The sequence below is a fragment of the Magnolia sinica genome, chromosome 6 (genome assembly GCF_029962835.1).
Source record: "Magnolia sinica isolate HGM2019 chromosome 6, MsV1, whole genome shotgun sequence".
NCBI lineage: Eukaryota > Viridiplantae > Streptophyta > Magnoliopsida > Magnoliales > Magnoliaceae > Magnolia > Magnolia sinica.
Window position 1 is genome coordinate 5,496,648 of NC_080578.1, and position 17,285 is coordinate 5,513,932.

At 39.5% G+C, this 17,285-nt stretch overlaps 1 protein-coding gene across 1 annotated transcript; it reads right to left on the minus strand.

The window, feature by feature from the left end:
- Positions 1-1,213: 1,213 nt before the first annotated feature.
- Positions 1,214-10,410, minus strand: LOC131248042 (putative glycerol-3-phosphate transporter 4). The gene is made up of 4 exons (XM_058248082.1): positions 8,828-10,410; positions 4,635-5,183; positions 3,224-3,294; positions 1,214-1,415 (listed from the first exon to the last, which is right to left on the minus strand). The coding sequence occupies exons 1-3, from the start codon at positions 9,825-9,827 to the stop codon at positions 3,254-3,256; spliced, it is 1,590 nt and encodes a 529-aa protein (XP_058104065.1). The 5' UTR covers positions 9,828-10,410; the 3' UTR covers positions 1,214-1,415; positions 3,224-3,253.
- Between the last annotated feature and the right edge of the window lie 6,875 nt (positions 10,411-17,285).

Consider the following 17,285-nt stretch of genomic DNA (forward strand, 5'->3'; position numbering starts at 1 on the left):
TGAGATGAGTTCTCAAAAAGTTCTCACCCAGTTCTCATAAGAACTTGTGTGGCCAGCTGAGCAATTTTCTATGTGTGTGTGTGATATTTGATAAAATGATAGTAATAAGCCCATTTAAATACATACTATGGCCTTATATGAGGATATTTTGAGCCTTGGGTGGGCCACAAATGTAAGGATCACAAACAAATGACTCATGGACATTTTCTAACAATCTATTTAGATGTCCAACGTTTAGATGATTCAAATCAATGCAAATTTAGTATTGCAGTATAATTAGATTATTTTGGGTATCATCAAAGTACCACATGAACAATGGATTAATAAGCATCACCTCTTTTGCCTTTAAAAAGGAGGCATTTCCTTAACACTAGAATAACAACATTTTTTTGAGATTTCAAAACACACAAATGGCAGTATTTCAAATACCTCCAATTCCATGGCTGCCAAACACAAAAAAGTAAAGACTTAAATTTGAAATACACCCATTTTACCTTCAAATTAACTCAGAAGTTTTTTTAAAGAGAAAAAAATAGATACACTGAGGATGATGAGGGATCATCCCTTTAACCACAAGGAAAACAATTCCCCCAAGCTCACAGGGAACTGACCCAATTGACTTCCAACAGGGTGAAGAACTTTTCCCACGCTTTTCCAAAGGACGGACAATGTAAGAAGAGCTGGTCCAGGTTTTCCTTTCCTCACCCCAAGACATAAAGGCAGGTATTTTGTGGAATGCTTGAACTTTCTCACAATGGGTTAGAATGGCTTTCGCTAGGTACTTATGAGGTAACACACAGTCCTATTGATTATAAGTGTTATTTTTATTTAATAACAAATCATGTCACCGTCCATCTTCTCTCTCTGTGTGTATAATCACAATACCTGCAAGATAACCACCCAACATACAACAGTAAAACGGGGGCAAATTGCAGGCCGCCCCACAAGGATCATCACCATTTGAAAGATTGTTTCTGAGAACCACAAGGAAAACAATTCCCCCAAGCTCACAGGGAACTGACCCAATTGACCTCCAACAGGGTGAGAAACTTTTCCCACGCTTTTCTAAGGACGGACAATGTAAGAAGAGCCGGTCCAGGTCTCCCTTTCCTCACCACGACATAAAGGCAGGTATTTTGTGGAATGCACGAACTTTCTCACAATGGGTTAGAATGGCTTTCGCTAGGTAATTATGAGGTAACACACAGTCCTATTGATTATAAGTGTTATTTTTATTTAATAACAAATCTTGTCACTGTCCATCTTCTCTCTGTGTGTATATAATCACAATACCTGCAATATAACCACCCAACATACAACAGTAAAACGGGGGCAAATTGCAAGCCACCCCACAAGGATCATCACCATTTGAAAGATTGTTTCTGAGCCCGAACAAGGTCAAGAAAAAGAAATAGCTGAAACAAGAAGAAAACATGTGCCCGTGAGATCAAGTAAAAAGGAAACAACAAAAAACAAAAATGACCAAAAAGCTTAAAGAGGAAAAGAGCGAATTATTTTCTACGTCACAAGCATGCAGGCTCACGATAGTTTTAGGAATTCGGTTCGAAGCAATAGGGAAGCCATGCTTTTTCACAGTTGAGGATGTGTGTGCATGCATCCCCACCCCCAAACACACCCCTCTGGATTTAAAGAAAATACTCCGAATAAATTGAGCGAGAAAAATAGGACGAGGGAAAAATCTTTTCTAACTCTTTTTTTTTTTTCACTTTTTTATTCAATCTTCTCTCTTCTAGACAGATTGTAGGTGGATTTTGGTCCATCCTTTGCAATCTTTTGAGAAAAAAAAATCAAGATTTCAAAGCCAATTCAAGATTTTTCCGAATTTGGGAGCAGTTCCCATTCCATGAGTGTTTTTGCATTTCCATCCTCTCCTTTTTTCTTTTTTCTTTTTTGGTATAAATCATACAAAATCAATGTCAAAAAGTTTTTTTAAAAAACTTGATACTTCATGTTCTGCACCATTCACATGTATATTTATAAATTTCTACTTCTTTTGGTTTTGAATGTATTAGTTGTATTTCCATAAATGTTTTCTTACATTTATAACTGTTATGAATTCACTTTAAATATAGTTGGCATCAGTTCAGTCAGACAACGCATAGCTTAGGACACTATATAAAGAAAACTTATTATGTGCACTTTTTTTATGTGATGTAAATATTCTTTTTATTATTATTATTATTACTTAGCACGCAAGTACACCCCCCACTGCTAGCCACACCCGGCTTGGGAATCGATACGAAGACCTCAATGTTGAAACGAGGTTATCTTCACTCAGTCTGTTATGATTTGAAAGTGTAAAGGTCATTTTTAACAATCCCTATAGTTTCACTGAAAAATTCAACCAATTTCCCAATGTTTCCCAAAAAGTGCAATACATTATCCAATATAAATGATATATCCCGTGTGACGACCAATACATGTCTGTATCCCGATGGTATGTATACATGGTAGCATTCAGTCATCATTTGAGACAAATACATGTTCACCATTCAAATCAATCACAGCCTTATTTTTGCTTCTTTTGAAGGCAGTCTGCTTGCTTCCCATGCACTTTGACATGGAACATGCATGCAAATCACGCATTGTTTCAGAAATCTGAGCCATGCATGAAGTGGCTTGTGCCAATAAGAATCAGGCAGCCCAATCCATCAGGCAGCTCTCTTCCATATTTTGGATGCACACTGTTGGAAAGTTCCTCCATACAATTCATCATTCCTGCAAAGGTGGCCTACATGGCTGCATCAGGGGTGGAGTGTGCCAGATCACTGCATCGTAGGGCTCAGTCATCCAGCACATGCCAGGTTTTCATGTCTGGTGTAGAGGTGCACGGCCAAGAAAACCTCTTTCTTGGCAAATGTCCATGCAGCCACATCGCTTTCGTTACACTCAAAACAAAACAAAACAAAAAAAAAAAAACCCTCCATGCAGCTTTCATGAACCACTGCATCGCAAGACAATCAAGACATGGCGGCTAACTGAGAGTATCAGACCCATGGGGAAAAATTTTGTAATTTGCTTATATCTGTATAATACACTGATCAACAGAATAATTTAACAAACCCCAAATATGAAACAATGTCTGTTATTGTTGGATTTTGGTTTCCCTCTCCCCTTTTTTACGTTTTATCCTCTTTTTTTCTTTTAATTAATGGAACTCTTGTTTCCAATTTCTGTAAAATAATATTTGGGAACTCCATACCTGATCATGATGCTTGTAGAAGTGCTGGTATTATCGCCTTTCCTCTCTCAAAAGAGGTTCTTCTGCGGAACCTAAAAAAACAGCCAAAAGACCCAAATTTAGTATTATAATAAAAGGGGGGAGGGGGGATGGAAACAAAGAAATCACATGTTTAAAGAAGTGCTCCCCTCATCCATAGACATAAAACGGTGCTTGTCAAATCAAAGGATAATGATTTTGCTGATACTCTGGCAAAGTGTGATGGTTATATGCATGCACTTGAAAACTTAACACATGACATATATGTAACTCAAATTAAATAGCTGAAATCGGAGACCCCACTTTAGACAGTTACTAGCCAACTTATGTGCTGCAATGATGTCATAACTGGCCAGTTGGTGGAAACAGAGCGTGGAGGGTTAAAACAATGAAATCTCAGCAATCTGAATAAAACGCACAAATGGCCATTAATCAGAGTTCAGTTATGTCTGATCAATTTGTCATTAGGGTTATGACCCATCCAAAGTGGGTCCCATTGGATGATTCAATTTGTGTCATATGCATGCTGCATGTAAATTTCTAAGTGCATTCAAACAAAGAACCGCACACTGTCAGAGTATCAAATAACTTCTGTTTGGATTGTTGGAATCCTCTGAAAACTGTGGAAATGAAATCGATTTCCACAAATGTAAAGATTTCCCCCATTTAAGTTTATAATATATATATATATATATATATATATATATATATATATATATATATATATATATATATATATATAAATCATTCATGCATCAAAGAAACCGGTTTCCTTGAAAAATGGTGATTTCCATTTCCACAAAAAGATGTGTTAAATCTAGATTTCCACAATAACAAGAGATGGTTCTCACTTTCTGACAGCCAAGTTTTCAACATTACCGTGGAAATCACATGTGCTAAAACAAACAAGTAACATGGATTCTTTTCCACACAACTCCCTTTCTTTTGAGGTGACGTTTGGTTTTCCATACCCACGTATTGGCTTCCACTAATGCAAAGAGGATGTGTTCTATGATACTTGTTTGACAAAACTAGCATCTTTCTTTTTTCTTTTCCTTTAGCAGAAATGGACAGGTATGGCCCTCCTTTCAATAGTCTAAGCTGTCAACCTGATGGGCCCCATCATGTAATGTTCCATGCTTCCTCCCCTACCAGATGATCCTAACCTTCGGATGAAGATGAACAATTACAACCAATAGTCCATTTAGTTGGGGGTAAATAGGATGGTTAGGATCAGCCAATAGCAGATATTTTGGTGGCATCTCAATCCACCAAGGTACATGCCATATGAAAAAATTGGATTGCCAAAAGGCAGACCCATGCGCACAGTTTATTGCAATTGATCAAGCATTGTGTGCATCCTCTGAACAAAAAGGAGAGACACCTGCATTACCTTCTATTCCTTGCTGCCTTGAGCCACAGGATACAGGCTGCTTGCAGGCTATCTCTTGAATTTCAGATATAACTAGACAAGATAAGAGGAGACCGGCAATTAATGCCCCAATAATAAGCATTAAGAAGACTGCATCCCATCCTTTTCTCGAAATGATACCAGTAAGGAGAGGCCCAAAAGCAGCACCGACTGATCCTGTACCATCGATTATGGCAGTCACCGTTGCTAATGCCCGGGAGTTCCCCTTGAGGGAGCTGTGAGTACCAAGATCAGCAGAAACAGCCGTTGTGATGAGTGCATAAGGCCCATTGACAAACAAACCAGCAACCATCATCAATGCAATGTTCATTGACTGAGAAATGCCCCCATATGAGCGGTAGAGAAGCAGCGACGGAATTGCCAAGTACATGAAGCTGGCTGCTGTAATTGCCCGGGCATTGAGTTTATCAGATATGTAGCCTGCGAGAATTCCACCCGCGATTCCCCCCACATCAAAGAGGGTTGAAAGGTTTCCAGCTGACTTGACTGAGACATATTCACCACCGATGGCTGCAAATTGATACCAAAGGAATCAATGGCCAACTCCGATAACAGCTACCATGATGCTTGAAAATGCCCAGAAGCATGTAAAATATTTATCACTTCAGTATCATGAGATGTTCTGAAAGTAAGCCAGACATATCTGCGCAGGTGTTATGGTTAAGCAAAAAGAAATGACCATGTTGCCTTCACAGTGAAAAATTTCATGGATTTCCTGTAACTATTTCTTTTTTCTTTGAAAGGTGTCCTGTAACTCCACTTGGATTTAAAATATGAAAGATCTAGTATCCATTTTTAATCAGCTGGTTTATCATACTCTGCGTCTTGTGTGCGAATTGACGTGTGTGCGCAGGTGGTTGTGAGTATGTGGGTGTATTTGGCTGTGTGTGTGCGTGCACTTGCTCGCTTGTGTGTCGATATTAATTTGAAATTAATACATACAAGAAATTCCTACCATGAAACAGAAATGTGAGATTGCCAGCAAATGAAAATAAAACTATACCATGAAACACAGATGCAAGGGTGCCAGCAAACAAAAAATAAAACTAAGGTAGGATGAACACAGCTATGACTCAAACATTGCAAGATGCGCCATCACTGCCAGATCTATCCTCATTTTCCTTTTCATGTATTTGGGGAGCGCAAAATGATCTGGGACCATGACAGGACTTTAGAAATAGTGCAGTGTCGACAGCGGGGGTGTTCTCGAGGGTTCTAGTTTTCTTTAGAGATTGGGCTCCTTAATTGCTTTGTAAGGGGATTGGGGGTTTGGGCTTTCTTTTCTTTCTTCTTTTTTCTTTTTTCTCTGGTTGTTCTTTTTCTTTTGGGGTTTTTCCCTTTGCTTTTCTTCTGCTTTGTTTTTCTTTTCTTCCTTTTTCTCCTCTGTTTTTGGTTGTTCGCTGTTTGAAAAATAATTCCTTGCCTTCCAAAAAAGAAAAAAAGAAAAAGACAAGACATTGGGATTATCAGATATTAAGTTCTGCTTCTCCGTTTGCCACAACAAAAATAAAGAGCTTGGACATATAGCTATTGGAGCCTAAGAGCTCAACTAAACTTCTACTGACCAATGTATTAAATAGCATTGCTAGCGTAGTGCTGCCATAGTGCTACATAGCACACCTAAATAGCGTAAATCCTCTGTAGCATATGCTACAAGGGTTGTAGCGTATGCTACGATGCGTGTCGTGTAGGGCAGGTAGCGTGTGCTACACTGTACCTTCTTTCTTTTTTTTACTATCCATTGTTAATAATGGTGGAAAACTTGTATTTTAAAAAAACTTATATTGTTAAACCAGCAACAAATACCTACTCTATTGATTTTATTCTTAAAGAGTGATGTTTATTTGATATAATGTGTTGAACTCATACTAAAGGAAAGTCATAAAGTTAATGTAAAAGAGAAATTGAAATAGGGTTTTCAAAAACCCTTTTAAAAGCCCTAGCTGATGCAAGTTTGTCTCCCCCTCTTCAAATCTTTCGATCCAAAAACCCATCGAATGGGGCTTCTTTGGCCGATTGTTGGAGCCTATAAGGGTGATGCATTTTCACGATCATTGGAGATGAAGGAGAAATCGGATTTCCCCCTTTCTAGTTCCGGATGGCTATGGAGCTTCAATTTTCATAGTTTTCATAAATTGAATCTCTCCTCTTGAGCCTGCAATAGGTACAGTTTTGCCCTTTAATGAGTTTCTTTTCATGTACAATAAAAATCAATTAGTTATTTTGAGTTTTTTTTCCTTTTATTATTTTTTAAATGCCAATTACTGTGCATTTTTGTTGTTTATCATTTTTTTAGTTCTTTTTCAATATATGTGTGGCCTATGCATTGTTATCTATAGTGTGGCCCACGTGGGGCCCACTAAGGCGTGTACATGGGTGGATGTGCATTGTTTGAATGTTTTTTATGGTGTAGCTCATGTGGGTACCACTGTAGTGTACGTAATGCTCTTACCTGTGGGATTTTTATTTTGAAGAATGTGACATATATATATATATATATATATATATATATATATATATATATATATATATATATATATATATATATATATATATATATATATCTTTTTTTCTTACTATTTATCATATTTTTTTATTTTTAAATTAAAAATTAGAAATATTGTGTAGCTTACGCTACATGCTACGCTATTTACGCTACACGCTCTGGAGAGTTGAACGCTATGCAACACGCTACTGCTATTTAAAACACTGCCTACCGACATAGCATATGGATACCGTACTAGGCCATCATGGCATGTCAAACAAGTCATTATTCTTTGTTGTATACTAAATCTGATCAATAGATCCAAGTGCAAAAGCTAGTTCCAAAAGCCCATCTCCATCAACATGCTGCAATTTCTTACTCATGATTATCAAAACTCCTGATAGTCCTCCATTCTGTATGCATTTGTGGATCCTAAGACCACAGAACCAGCTCAAAGCAAAATGGCACATGCCAACAAAGGTTAATAAAAGTAGGGCGCAATGGAAAGAAGCTTAATTGGATAGGTCCTCCATTCTGTAGGCACTCACCGAGCCTAAGACCACAGAACCAACTCAAAGTGAAATGGCACAGACCAACAAAGGTTAATAAAAGTAGGGCCCCATGGTAAGAAGCTCAATTGGACCATGACTCACAATTTTCTTGTAATACATCAAAATTAAAGAACTGAAAAGAAGTTCTGGCCATTCCATCAACATGAGAATATCTAATCTTTGCACATTTCATGGGGCATATCCATCAGGTCACTTGATTGGAAAATTTGAAGCCTATCATAAGTTTGCTATGACAGCTTTAAATTTTTCATGCAATTAGTGTGAAAAGGCTGCTAAGTCACTTCATCGTTAGTAGCTCTGTATCACACTTTTCTTTATTTAGTAATAAATGAAGAACAGAACAATTTGGTTTTGTGCAAGATCTGAATTCATTCCAGCATCAGATGCTACTTCTTGAAGACAAATAAACAGTAATTTTCAGTTTTTGGCATAAACCAAATAAAAGTGAGCAAACAAGATTGCCATAAAACACATGAATCTAGATGCCACTTTTTCGTGTCAGTTTATTACTTCAACAATAATAAAGCAGTGACCTAATTCCATTTCCGCCTGTAGTCTTAATATCCTATGGTCTAACTAAAGTTATGGCCCTTGATAGAGTGGAATTGCGGAAAGGGATTCATGTAGCCAGCCTCAATTAGTTGGGATAAGGCTTAGATGATGATGATGATGTCTTGAAGCATGTTAATGTCTTAGATGGTCAAGCTGACCCAACCTCAACCAAAGGACCTGGGCAGAACATCCAGATTGAATACAAGCAACTTGCTTAACCTTCCATTGACGACCAGGTGCACAATACACTGCATAATACAAACTAACACCAAATAGATTTTATTCCATTATACTCAGTAGAAAAGAAAGAGTCATGAAAATATTTAGACTAAATTCATCATGACAGCCAGTCCCAAAAAAAGAAAGAAAAACTACTAATGCCTGCTCCAATCTAGTCCTGGAGACCAGGACTAAAATCAGTGGGGTCTTTGCTAGAACAGAATTGAGACAAATGCTTAATGATTAAATTAAATGAACATGTTAAAGTCATCCAATTCAATCCCACCAAGACAATGGGCATGATGATTGGGAAGGAAGAGCATTACCAGTCTGACTAAGATAAAAGGGCAACCAATACAAGAACGTGTATGCCACAAGCTTCGAGAAAAAGAGGCACAGCGCAAACGGTATCACACCCGGTATCAGACAAGCTTCGATGAGCCCGATGGCATGCACTGATCCATCTTTCTCACTACTGCTCGCCTCCATTTCAACAGCACCCCCTTTCTCTATCTGTGCCTCTACATCTTTGGGTCCCACTGCTGGTGTAAAAGAGGGATTCCACCCATTTGAACAAGGACGCCCAACATCTTCCGGATAAGCAGGCAGGAACAAATAAACTATTATCCCTCCGAAGAAGATCAATGCTCCAGGCAGAATAAAAGACCAGCCCCACCCATACTGCAGAACACTGGCAGCAAGGAGCGACCCAGTAATATTACCCACTGATGTATGAGCATTCCAAATACCCATTATCAATCCCCTCTTTCTCTTTCCAAACCAATTGCCAATGACTGCAACGACAGACGGCCACCCCGTCGCCTGAAACAATCCAGCTGCCATCTGCATCAATATATAAAACCAGAACGAGTGTATATTCCAAAAATACCCCATCCCAAAAAGCCCGACAAAAACTCCGCTGCCGATCATTCCTGTCGTCAAAAACAACCTGAGGTCTAACGTATCCCCAAGATGCCCGGCCACGTACATTCCCAAAGAATAACAAGCAAGAAATGCGAGGTCAATCTCCCCCAATTCCACAGTCCCGTCTTCTCCATCAAATGGCTCCCATCCCTTGGCGCGCAATCTGGTCACATTGCCACCAAATCCACTATCCCTAACAAACAGATCGCCAACGGGCCATGGATGTGACCACCCAACCTTGACTGGCTCCGGATGCAAAACACTCTTAACAATGCTAGTGGGCTTTCTAGAAGCATGATAGCAAGCATATGCCATAAAAGTAAGCAGCAAAACTAAGTATTTGTATGTACCCAAGCTCCATTCCTTGCCGATCAGAGCAAGTCCTGGCGGGGCCTGCCTCATCTTTAATCTAAACCGAAGAAATAAATATAAATTCTAAAGAAAGAAAGACCAAACTCAGGAATCAAATTCTCGGAATAACGACGATTTTCCTAATTGAAAATCCAAAAGATATCAAATTTCTTATCCTTCCACACACGGAATTATGATAACTTCCCCAATCGCTCAATCTACAGTTTCTCAAAGAAAAAAGATCTGAACTAGTCCAAACACGGAAAAAAAACAAAAACTACATACAGAAACCTTTCCGGATTGCATTTGTGGCAGAAATCTGCAAATTTTTTGCCGGAAGTTCGTGTGGTGTCGGGAATTTTTGCCTGTGGAGATGATTCTAGGGTTTGTCGGGTAGAGAAAGGATGACGATGATTGAAGGAGAGGAGGCGAGAGAGTCTCGGAATCGAGAAAATCTGGGAGTCGGTTGGAAATGGGTTTTGTCCGTCGCAGGAAATTAGAAAAGGCCGCTTGCCTTCAGGCCGACAGACGTGGCGCTCTCACCCGATTCAAGGAAAGCTGCTAGCACGTATTTTCGCGCCACGCAACTTGCCATTGTGGTTTTTCAACTTTGGAGGACGCCGGTTCCTTGTAAGAACCCGTTTACCAGAACCCCTGTAGCACAAAATAATATATATATGTGGGGTCTACCGCGATGTTCCTTTGCTGCGATGTTCCTTTGAAATCCAATCCGTCTATCATTTTCTCCAGTCATGTTAGGATGTGATTCCAAAATTGAAACAGATTCAAGACTCATGTGGATTACACCATAAGAAACAGTGAGAACACCCACCACTGAAACGTTATTGGGCCCACCGTGATATTTATATACCATCTGAACCGTTCATTATGTGATTCATCCTAGGATGAACGAAAAACACAACTATTAGCTTCATCCAATATTTCTGTGACTTCAACCGTTCACTCCACTGTGGTTCGACCGGTAGGATTTGAAACCTTCGCTGTTCAGGTAGCGGATTAGGTGCGGCCGCGATTTAACCAAGATGGTGCGGCCTTACCGGAGGGCCTACCTTGATGTGTGTATTCTACATCCACGCCGTCCTTCCGTTCATGAGCCAGAAACGAAGTAGATCCAAATCTACGGTGGACCATGCGTTGGGAAACAGTGAGGATTGAAGGCCTCAACATTAAAAACTTCCTAGGGCTCATCGTAATGTTTATGTAATGTTTATTTCCCATCCAACCTGTTGATAAGATGACACAAAGCTGGATGAAGGAAAAATGCAAATATCAGCTTGATCCAAAACTTATATGGCCCACAAAATTTTTTTAATGGTCAATCAGAACTGTTTCGTATGGTATGGTCACATGAGATTTGGATCTACTTCATTTTTGGATTAATGATTTAAAATGATCCGGAAAAACTAATGGACGGATTGGATGTATGATATATACATCAAGGTGGACCCCACGGTAAGGGTCGTACCGTTTGGTTCACGCCGGGGGCCGCACCTACTTCGCTCCCCAATTTTCAATTTCATGGGAATCAAGCACATGACGAATATAGCCCCAAAAGATGGAATCGTCGAATCTACTGAGGAATTATACCATATAATGTGGTTTACACACGCGAGCGTGAGATGAGTCAAGCCATCGCTGAACGAGAGGATACAGGGGATACTTTTGTAAGATCAGACCCATTCATCGGATACACATCACTATGATAGATTGGTGAATTCAAATTTTTAGTGGCTCCATTTCCACACGTGCGATACAATATAAATAGCTATGATTTATAATAATCGTACAAATTTGGGCCACTGGATAAATAATCCTAGATAAATTTTATCATTTTGTATGAATACATAGTCGAATATGACGATCAATTCGAATGTTTGTAGGTATTCCGTGAAGCTCTACGTTCATCTCACGCGAGATAGGACGCACTAATAATTCTTTGTAACTTGTTGACTACACGTGAAGATCTTCTGAGTCACACGCAGCTCTCCACACGCCACTACACATACAACCCTAGCATCTGTTTAAGGCATCTCCCAGCTACATCGGGTGGGCCCCACAGATTCAATGACCAGGCCAACACATCATGTCTGTCAATTGATGGAAGGGCCCACATGTGTATGAAAAATCTGGAGAAAGATTTGCCAACCATCTGCATTCAACATGGGCGTTTGCCTCGCGTGATAAACGGACCAGCCCGATTTTTAAGCCAGCCAACGATATGATAAGGCCCACCGGATGATCGGCTCCAATGATATGATAAGGCCCACCAGATGATCGGCTCGATGTTCCGGACACATTACAGGTTTGCATGCGTTTCCGCGTGTAGAGGTGCGCGGTGAGAGTAAGAGGTCGGCCTACAGGTACAAGACTCATCATTCTCTAGCCGCCCATCCACGTATTCGCTCACTAATCCATCTAAAGTTTCAAAACGCCTTGATCGAACGATCCTAACGGTTCAATTGTGGATATAATTGTTTTGTTGGTGGGATGATCCTATCAGTTGTTATTGCATTATTCCATCGTGGGGCCCGCAATTTGGACGGTTTCATTTCAGTTTATACCTTACGTGAGGGACGCGGATGCAGATTAGATACTGACGGGTTAAGTAGCCATTACGCTACTGAAGTGACGTCACCAAGTTCTGTGGGCCCCACTATGATGTATGTGTTGTATCCACACCGTCCATAAATTTTTAGATATCATTTTAGGGGATGATCCAAAGAATGAGGTAGATAAAAATCTGTAGTGGACCCCACCACAGAAAACAGTAGGGAGAGTGATTCCTACTGTTGAAACTATCCTAAAGCCCACCATAATGTTTATTTGAAATCCAACCTGTTCCAAAGTTAAAAAAGACATGAAAAAAGGGAAAACATAAATATCAGCTTGATCTAAAACTTTTGTGGCCTTTAGAAGTTTTTAACGGTAGACGTTACTGTCCCCACTGTTTTCTGTGTTGGGTCCACTGGAGCTTTGGATTTAACTCATTCTTTCCATATTGCCCTAAAATGATCTATCAAAATGGATGGAAGGCGTGGATACATAACATACATAATGGTGGGGCCCACGGAACTTAGTGACGTCACTTCGGTAGCGAAGTCTCGCTACTAACCTGTCAGTATCTAATCCGCGCCCCCAGATTTCCTCCCAAAGCCTTTCAAGTGAGAACGGATTGGCTACTCCCCCTTCCAGGTCGGTGCTCTGTGGGCCCCACAACGATGTATGTATTTCATCCATTTCGTTCATCCATTTTTACAGATCATTTTAGGCTTGATCCCAAAATAAGGTGGACCACACCACAGGAAAACAATAGTGATTGGATATCCACCATTAAAATCCTCCTAAGGTCCACTGTACCGTTTATTTGACATCCAATATGTTGATTAGGTCATACAGACCCAGATGAAGGAAAAAAATAAAGATCATCTTGATCCAAAACTTTTATGCCCCAAAAAGTTTTTAATGGTCAACTTTCATTCAACACTTTTTGCTGTAATGTGGCCCATTGAGATTGTGATGTATCTCATTTTTATTCTCCTATCATAAAATGATCTAGAAAAATAGATTGACGGCATGGATGAAACACATACATCATGGTGGGGCTCACAGATCACCGACCACCAGCCAATGGCTAGTTGCACGGAGAGTAGCCAATCCGTTTCCCTTTCAACTTTCAAGTGGGCATGGGCCCAAAAGTATCCAAAACTCAAGAATGGCCCGTACGATAGTGGATTGAACGTCTACAGTTATAACATGCGTGGAGCCACAGAAGTTTTGAATCATGCTAATTTTTATTTTTTAAGTTCATCCTAACTAGGATTACATGGTGGAAATTTACCTACACACGCTTTCGTGACGTACGGCGTACTTTGAGTTTTGAATTTGGATATTTTTTAACCGGAAACGGACTGGCTACTCCGCCTGCCAGCAGCCCCGTGGCTGATGGTCGGTGCTCTGTGAGCCCTACCATGATGTATTTGTTTCATCCATTCCGTTCATCCATTTTTAAAGATCACTTTAGGGCTTAATGCCAAAGAGTAGGTATATGAATCTCAGGTGATCCACACCACATGAAAACAATAGTGATTGGATATCCACCATTAAAATCCTCCTAAGGCCCACTGTATTGTTTATTTGATATCCAATCTGTTAATTAGGTCATACAGGCCCAGATGAAGGGAAAAACAAAAATCGGCTTGATCCAAAGCTTTTATGTCGCCTAAAATGTTTTTAATGGTCAACTCTCATTCAACACTGTTTCCTATAATGTGTTCCACTTGAGATTGGAATATACCTAATTTTTGGTCTCACATTGTAAAATGATCTGTAAAAATAAATGGACAGCATGGATGAAACACATACAACATGGTGAGGCCGACAGAGCACCCACCACCAGCCAATGTATGGTGTCTGGGGGTATAGCCAATCCGTTTCCTTTTTAACCCATCCTCTAACATGATCCAACAAATCTGATGGACGTGGTAGATTTCCCACAAACATCAGGGGGCCCACAAAACTTCTCGTCACAAGAAGATCCCCCTCCCCTCGACATGGCGTGGTTTGGGTGGATCCCTAACTGTGGGGCCCACTGTGATGAGTGTTCCTTACATCCACACCTTTCATCCAATTTTAAAGATCTTTTTAGGGGATGATACTAAAAATGAAGCAATCCAAATCTTAGGTGGACCATACCATGGGAAACATTAATGGTTGAATCCCCACCATTAAAAACTTCTTAGGGGACTATTGGAATGTTTCTTTGCCATCCAACCTGTTAATAAGGCCACAAAAACCTGGACAAAGAAACCACACAAATATCAGCTTGATCCAAAACTTGTGTGACCCACGATAAATTTTTAATGGACGATTATCACTATTTTGTATATTATGGTCCACTTGAGATTTGGATCTGTTTCATTTTTTTAGATCATACCCTAAAATGAGTTTTCAAAGTTTTCAAAATAGATAGACAGCGTGGATATCAGACACATACATCACAGTGGACCCCACGGTCAGGGATCCCACCCACCCCGGATCCACCGAAGCCACGCCCCCATCGACACGGCTTCCAAAGTCCATGCGTCTAAGTGGGCTATATCGACGCAATTATTGGTCGCTGGCCCAACACGGCTGCCAAAGTCGCAATGGTCACAGGCCATATCCAAGCAATTACTAGTCCCTAACTCATTTCAGATCCCTTTAGCGAGCCATGGTCCGGCATTTGATTGCTGTTAAAGAGGTTTCTTATAATAGATATCAACCTATTGTAATGTAACGCTTTGCTTTACCGTTGGATTTTAGCTACTTTTCAATAACTAAAACCATTTATATAGTAGACCATATATATCTTAGAACATTAGAAAAAACAAAAAACCTTAAATTGGAATATTTTAATCCCTTTGATCCCTTGACTCTTTTCGGTGAATGTGGACAGTATTCAAATATCTCTGTGACTATCTAATGGTTTTTTTGGGTGTCCCTATCCATGGTGACGACCATCCAACCGAATGATCTTGGTCAACGCCTCTGGATGTATTCTAGGTAACCTCCCTTCGTAAATTAGCTGTGGGAGAACCAAAAGGATGATGGGAATATAATAGATAATCTTTTAGCTGGAATTGTTAATTTAGTTGGACCCAATATGGATTGAAATTCATTAAAGATGTAAGTTGATAACATAATCCTATCCATAAAAACAATTACAGAGAAAAAGAAAAACATAAGGTAATATCAAGCTGTGGTTATAGCCTTTTTATAATTATCTTCTTTATTTTCTCTCTTTCTCTCTCAAATAATATGACTCATTCACAGTAAGCCACAGCAGCTCAATAATCTCAATCAAGGGCTAACCCTTCCAAGTAAAATTTAGAGAGATGGCTTGGGTTCTTTTGCAATTACAAGGCAGGGCTCATTAGTGGTGCAGCCTGACCTCAACCAAGATGGTGCGGCCCTTATCTTGGGACCCACCTTGATGTATGCATTCTATATCCATGCCATCCACCAATCAATTTTTACATCACTATTCCATCGCGTGGCCCACAATTTAGATGGTTTATTTTCAGTTCTATATCTTACATGAGTGAGTGTGGATATGTGCATGAACGTTGGACTTGCCTAGTCTGCAAAGACGGGGTTTGAATTCCATATCCATGGACACAACTGCCAAGGGTCCCTGCCTCGTTTCAGAACTTTTAGTGGGCCATGGTCAGCATTTCATCTAGCAAAGAGATTTGTTAGAATTGATAAGTATGTATTGCAATGTGACGCTTACGGCTTAAATTTGAGTCATTTTTCAATGATCAAAATTATTTATATAACAGAAAGTACCCTGGATTGGTATAAAATAATTAAAAAAATCTTACATTGAATTATTTAATTAATCCCTTTGATCCCTTGACTCTTTCTGGGTTGAGATATCTCAATCTAATAATCTTGCAGGGTATACCCATCCACAGTAAGGACCGTTGATTGACTGGAGTTGGGCAATGCGTCGGATGTATTTTACGTAATCTCTCACAATAAAGTAGTCACGGGAGATGTGACAGGGAGCTAGAGGGATGATGGGGATATAATAAAGCTATATTGTTATGTTACATGTGGTAGGGTTATCTTTTTGGTGAGTTATTAATTTAGTGGGACCCAGTATGAATTGAAATTCATTCAATATATCATTGTACCATATTGTTGCACCGTATTTTTGCCCATCAGTAAACTATGCTTTAGCTTTTTGTCCCTTGGTAAATCATGCCTTAGCAAACTTTTAAGACAAGGTTTGTTGAAATATAGTGCCAACGCATCCACTGCTAACAACGCCTATTTTGCAATAGAATACGCATCATACCACGACATGGGAGGTATAGAATGCTGGTCCTATTGTTGAGATCAGGTGATTTGAACAAGTGAATATGAATTTCATTGCAAAGGTCATGAATCAAGGGGTACCTGTGAGGCAACCCTTTTCTAGAAATATTCCCTACAATATGAAATATTATCCTGTAGATCTTGAGCCACCTCCAATTGCCAAACATCATCATATGAACTGTGACCAAATTTTACAACTGGTTCAACAAGTAACAAGCCAATTTTCTTGCCGTACTACTACCTCAATTTACCATAAACTTTATTCGAAATGGATTGCCAACAGTTTCCATTGTTGCAGTCAAATTTAATGTTTTTCAATCAAAGTAATTGAGTTCAACTAAGATGGCCGAAATTTTATTTTTATTTTTAACCAAGATGGCCAATTTTTATTATTATTATTTTTTTCTCAATCATGATGGCTGGGTTTGGCCAAAATGACTGAATTTAATTTTATTTTTTCCCAATCAGGATAGCTAATTTGGCCAAGACAGCCGAATTTTATATTTTTCGATAAAGACAGCCGAGCTCAACTAAGATGGGCAACCTTGATTTTTTTGACCAGGATGACCGAACTTTATGTTTTTCAACCAAAATGAGCGATTTTGATGTTTTTTCCCAATTGAGCAG

Bases quoted from the DNA above. Each gene is read 5' to 3' on its own strand.
- LOC131248042 (XM_058248082.1), bottom strand. From the start codon at position 9,827: ATGAGGCAGGCCCCGCCAGGACTTGCTCTGATCGGCAAGGAATGGAGC. The intron at 5,184-8,827 runs GTAATGCTCTTC...ATCAATTTGCAG, and splicing joins CTTTTATCTTAGTCAGACTG to CCATCGGTGGTGAATATGTC. The intron at 3,295-4,634 runs GTAATGCAGGTG...CTGTTTTTTTAG, and splicing joins AAGGCAGCAAGGAATAGAAG to GTTCCGCAGAAGAACCTCTT.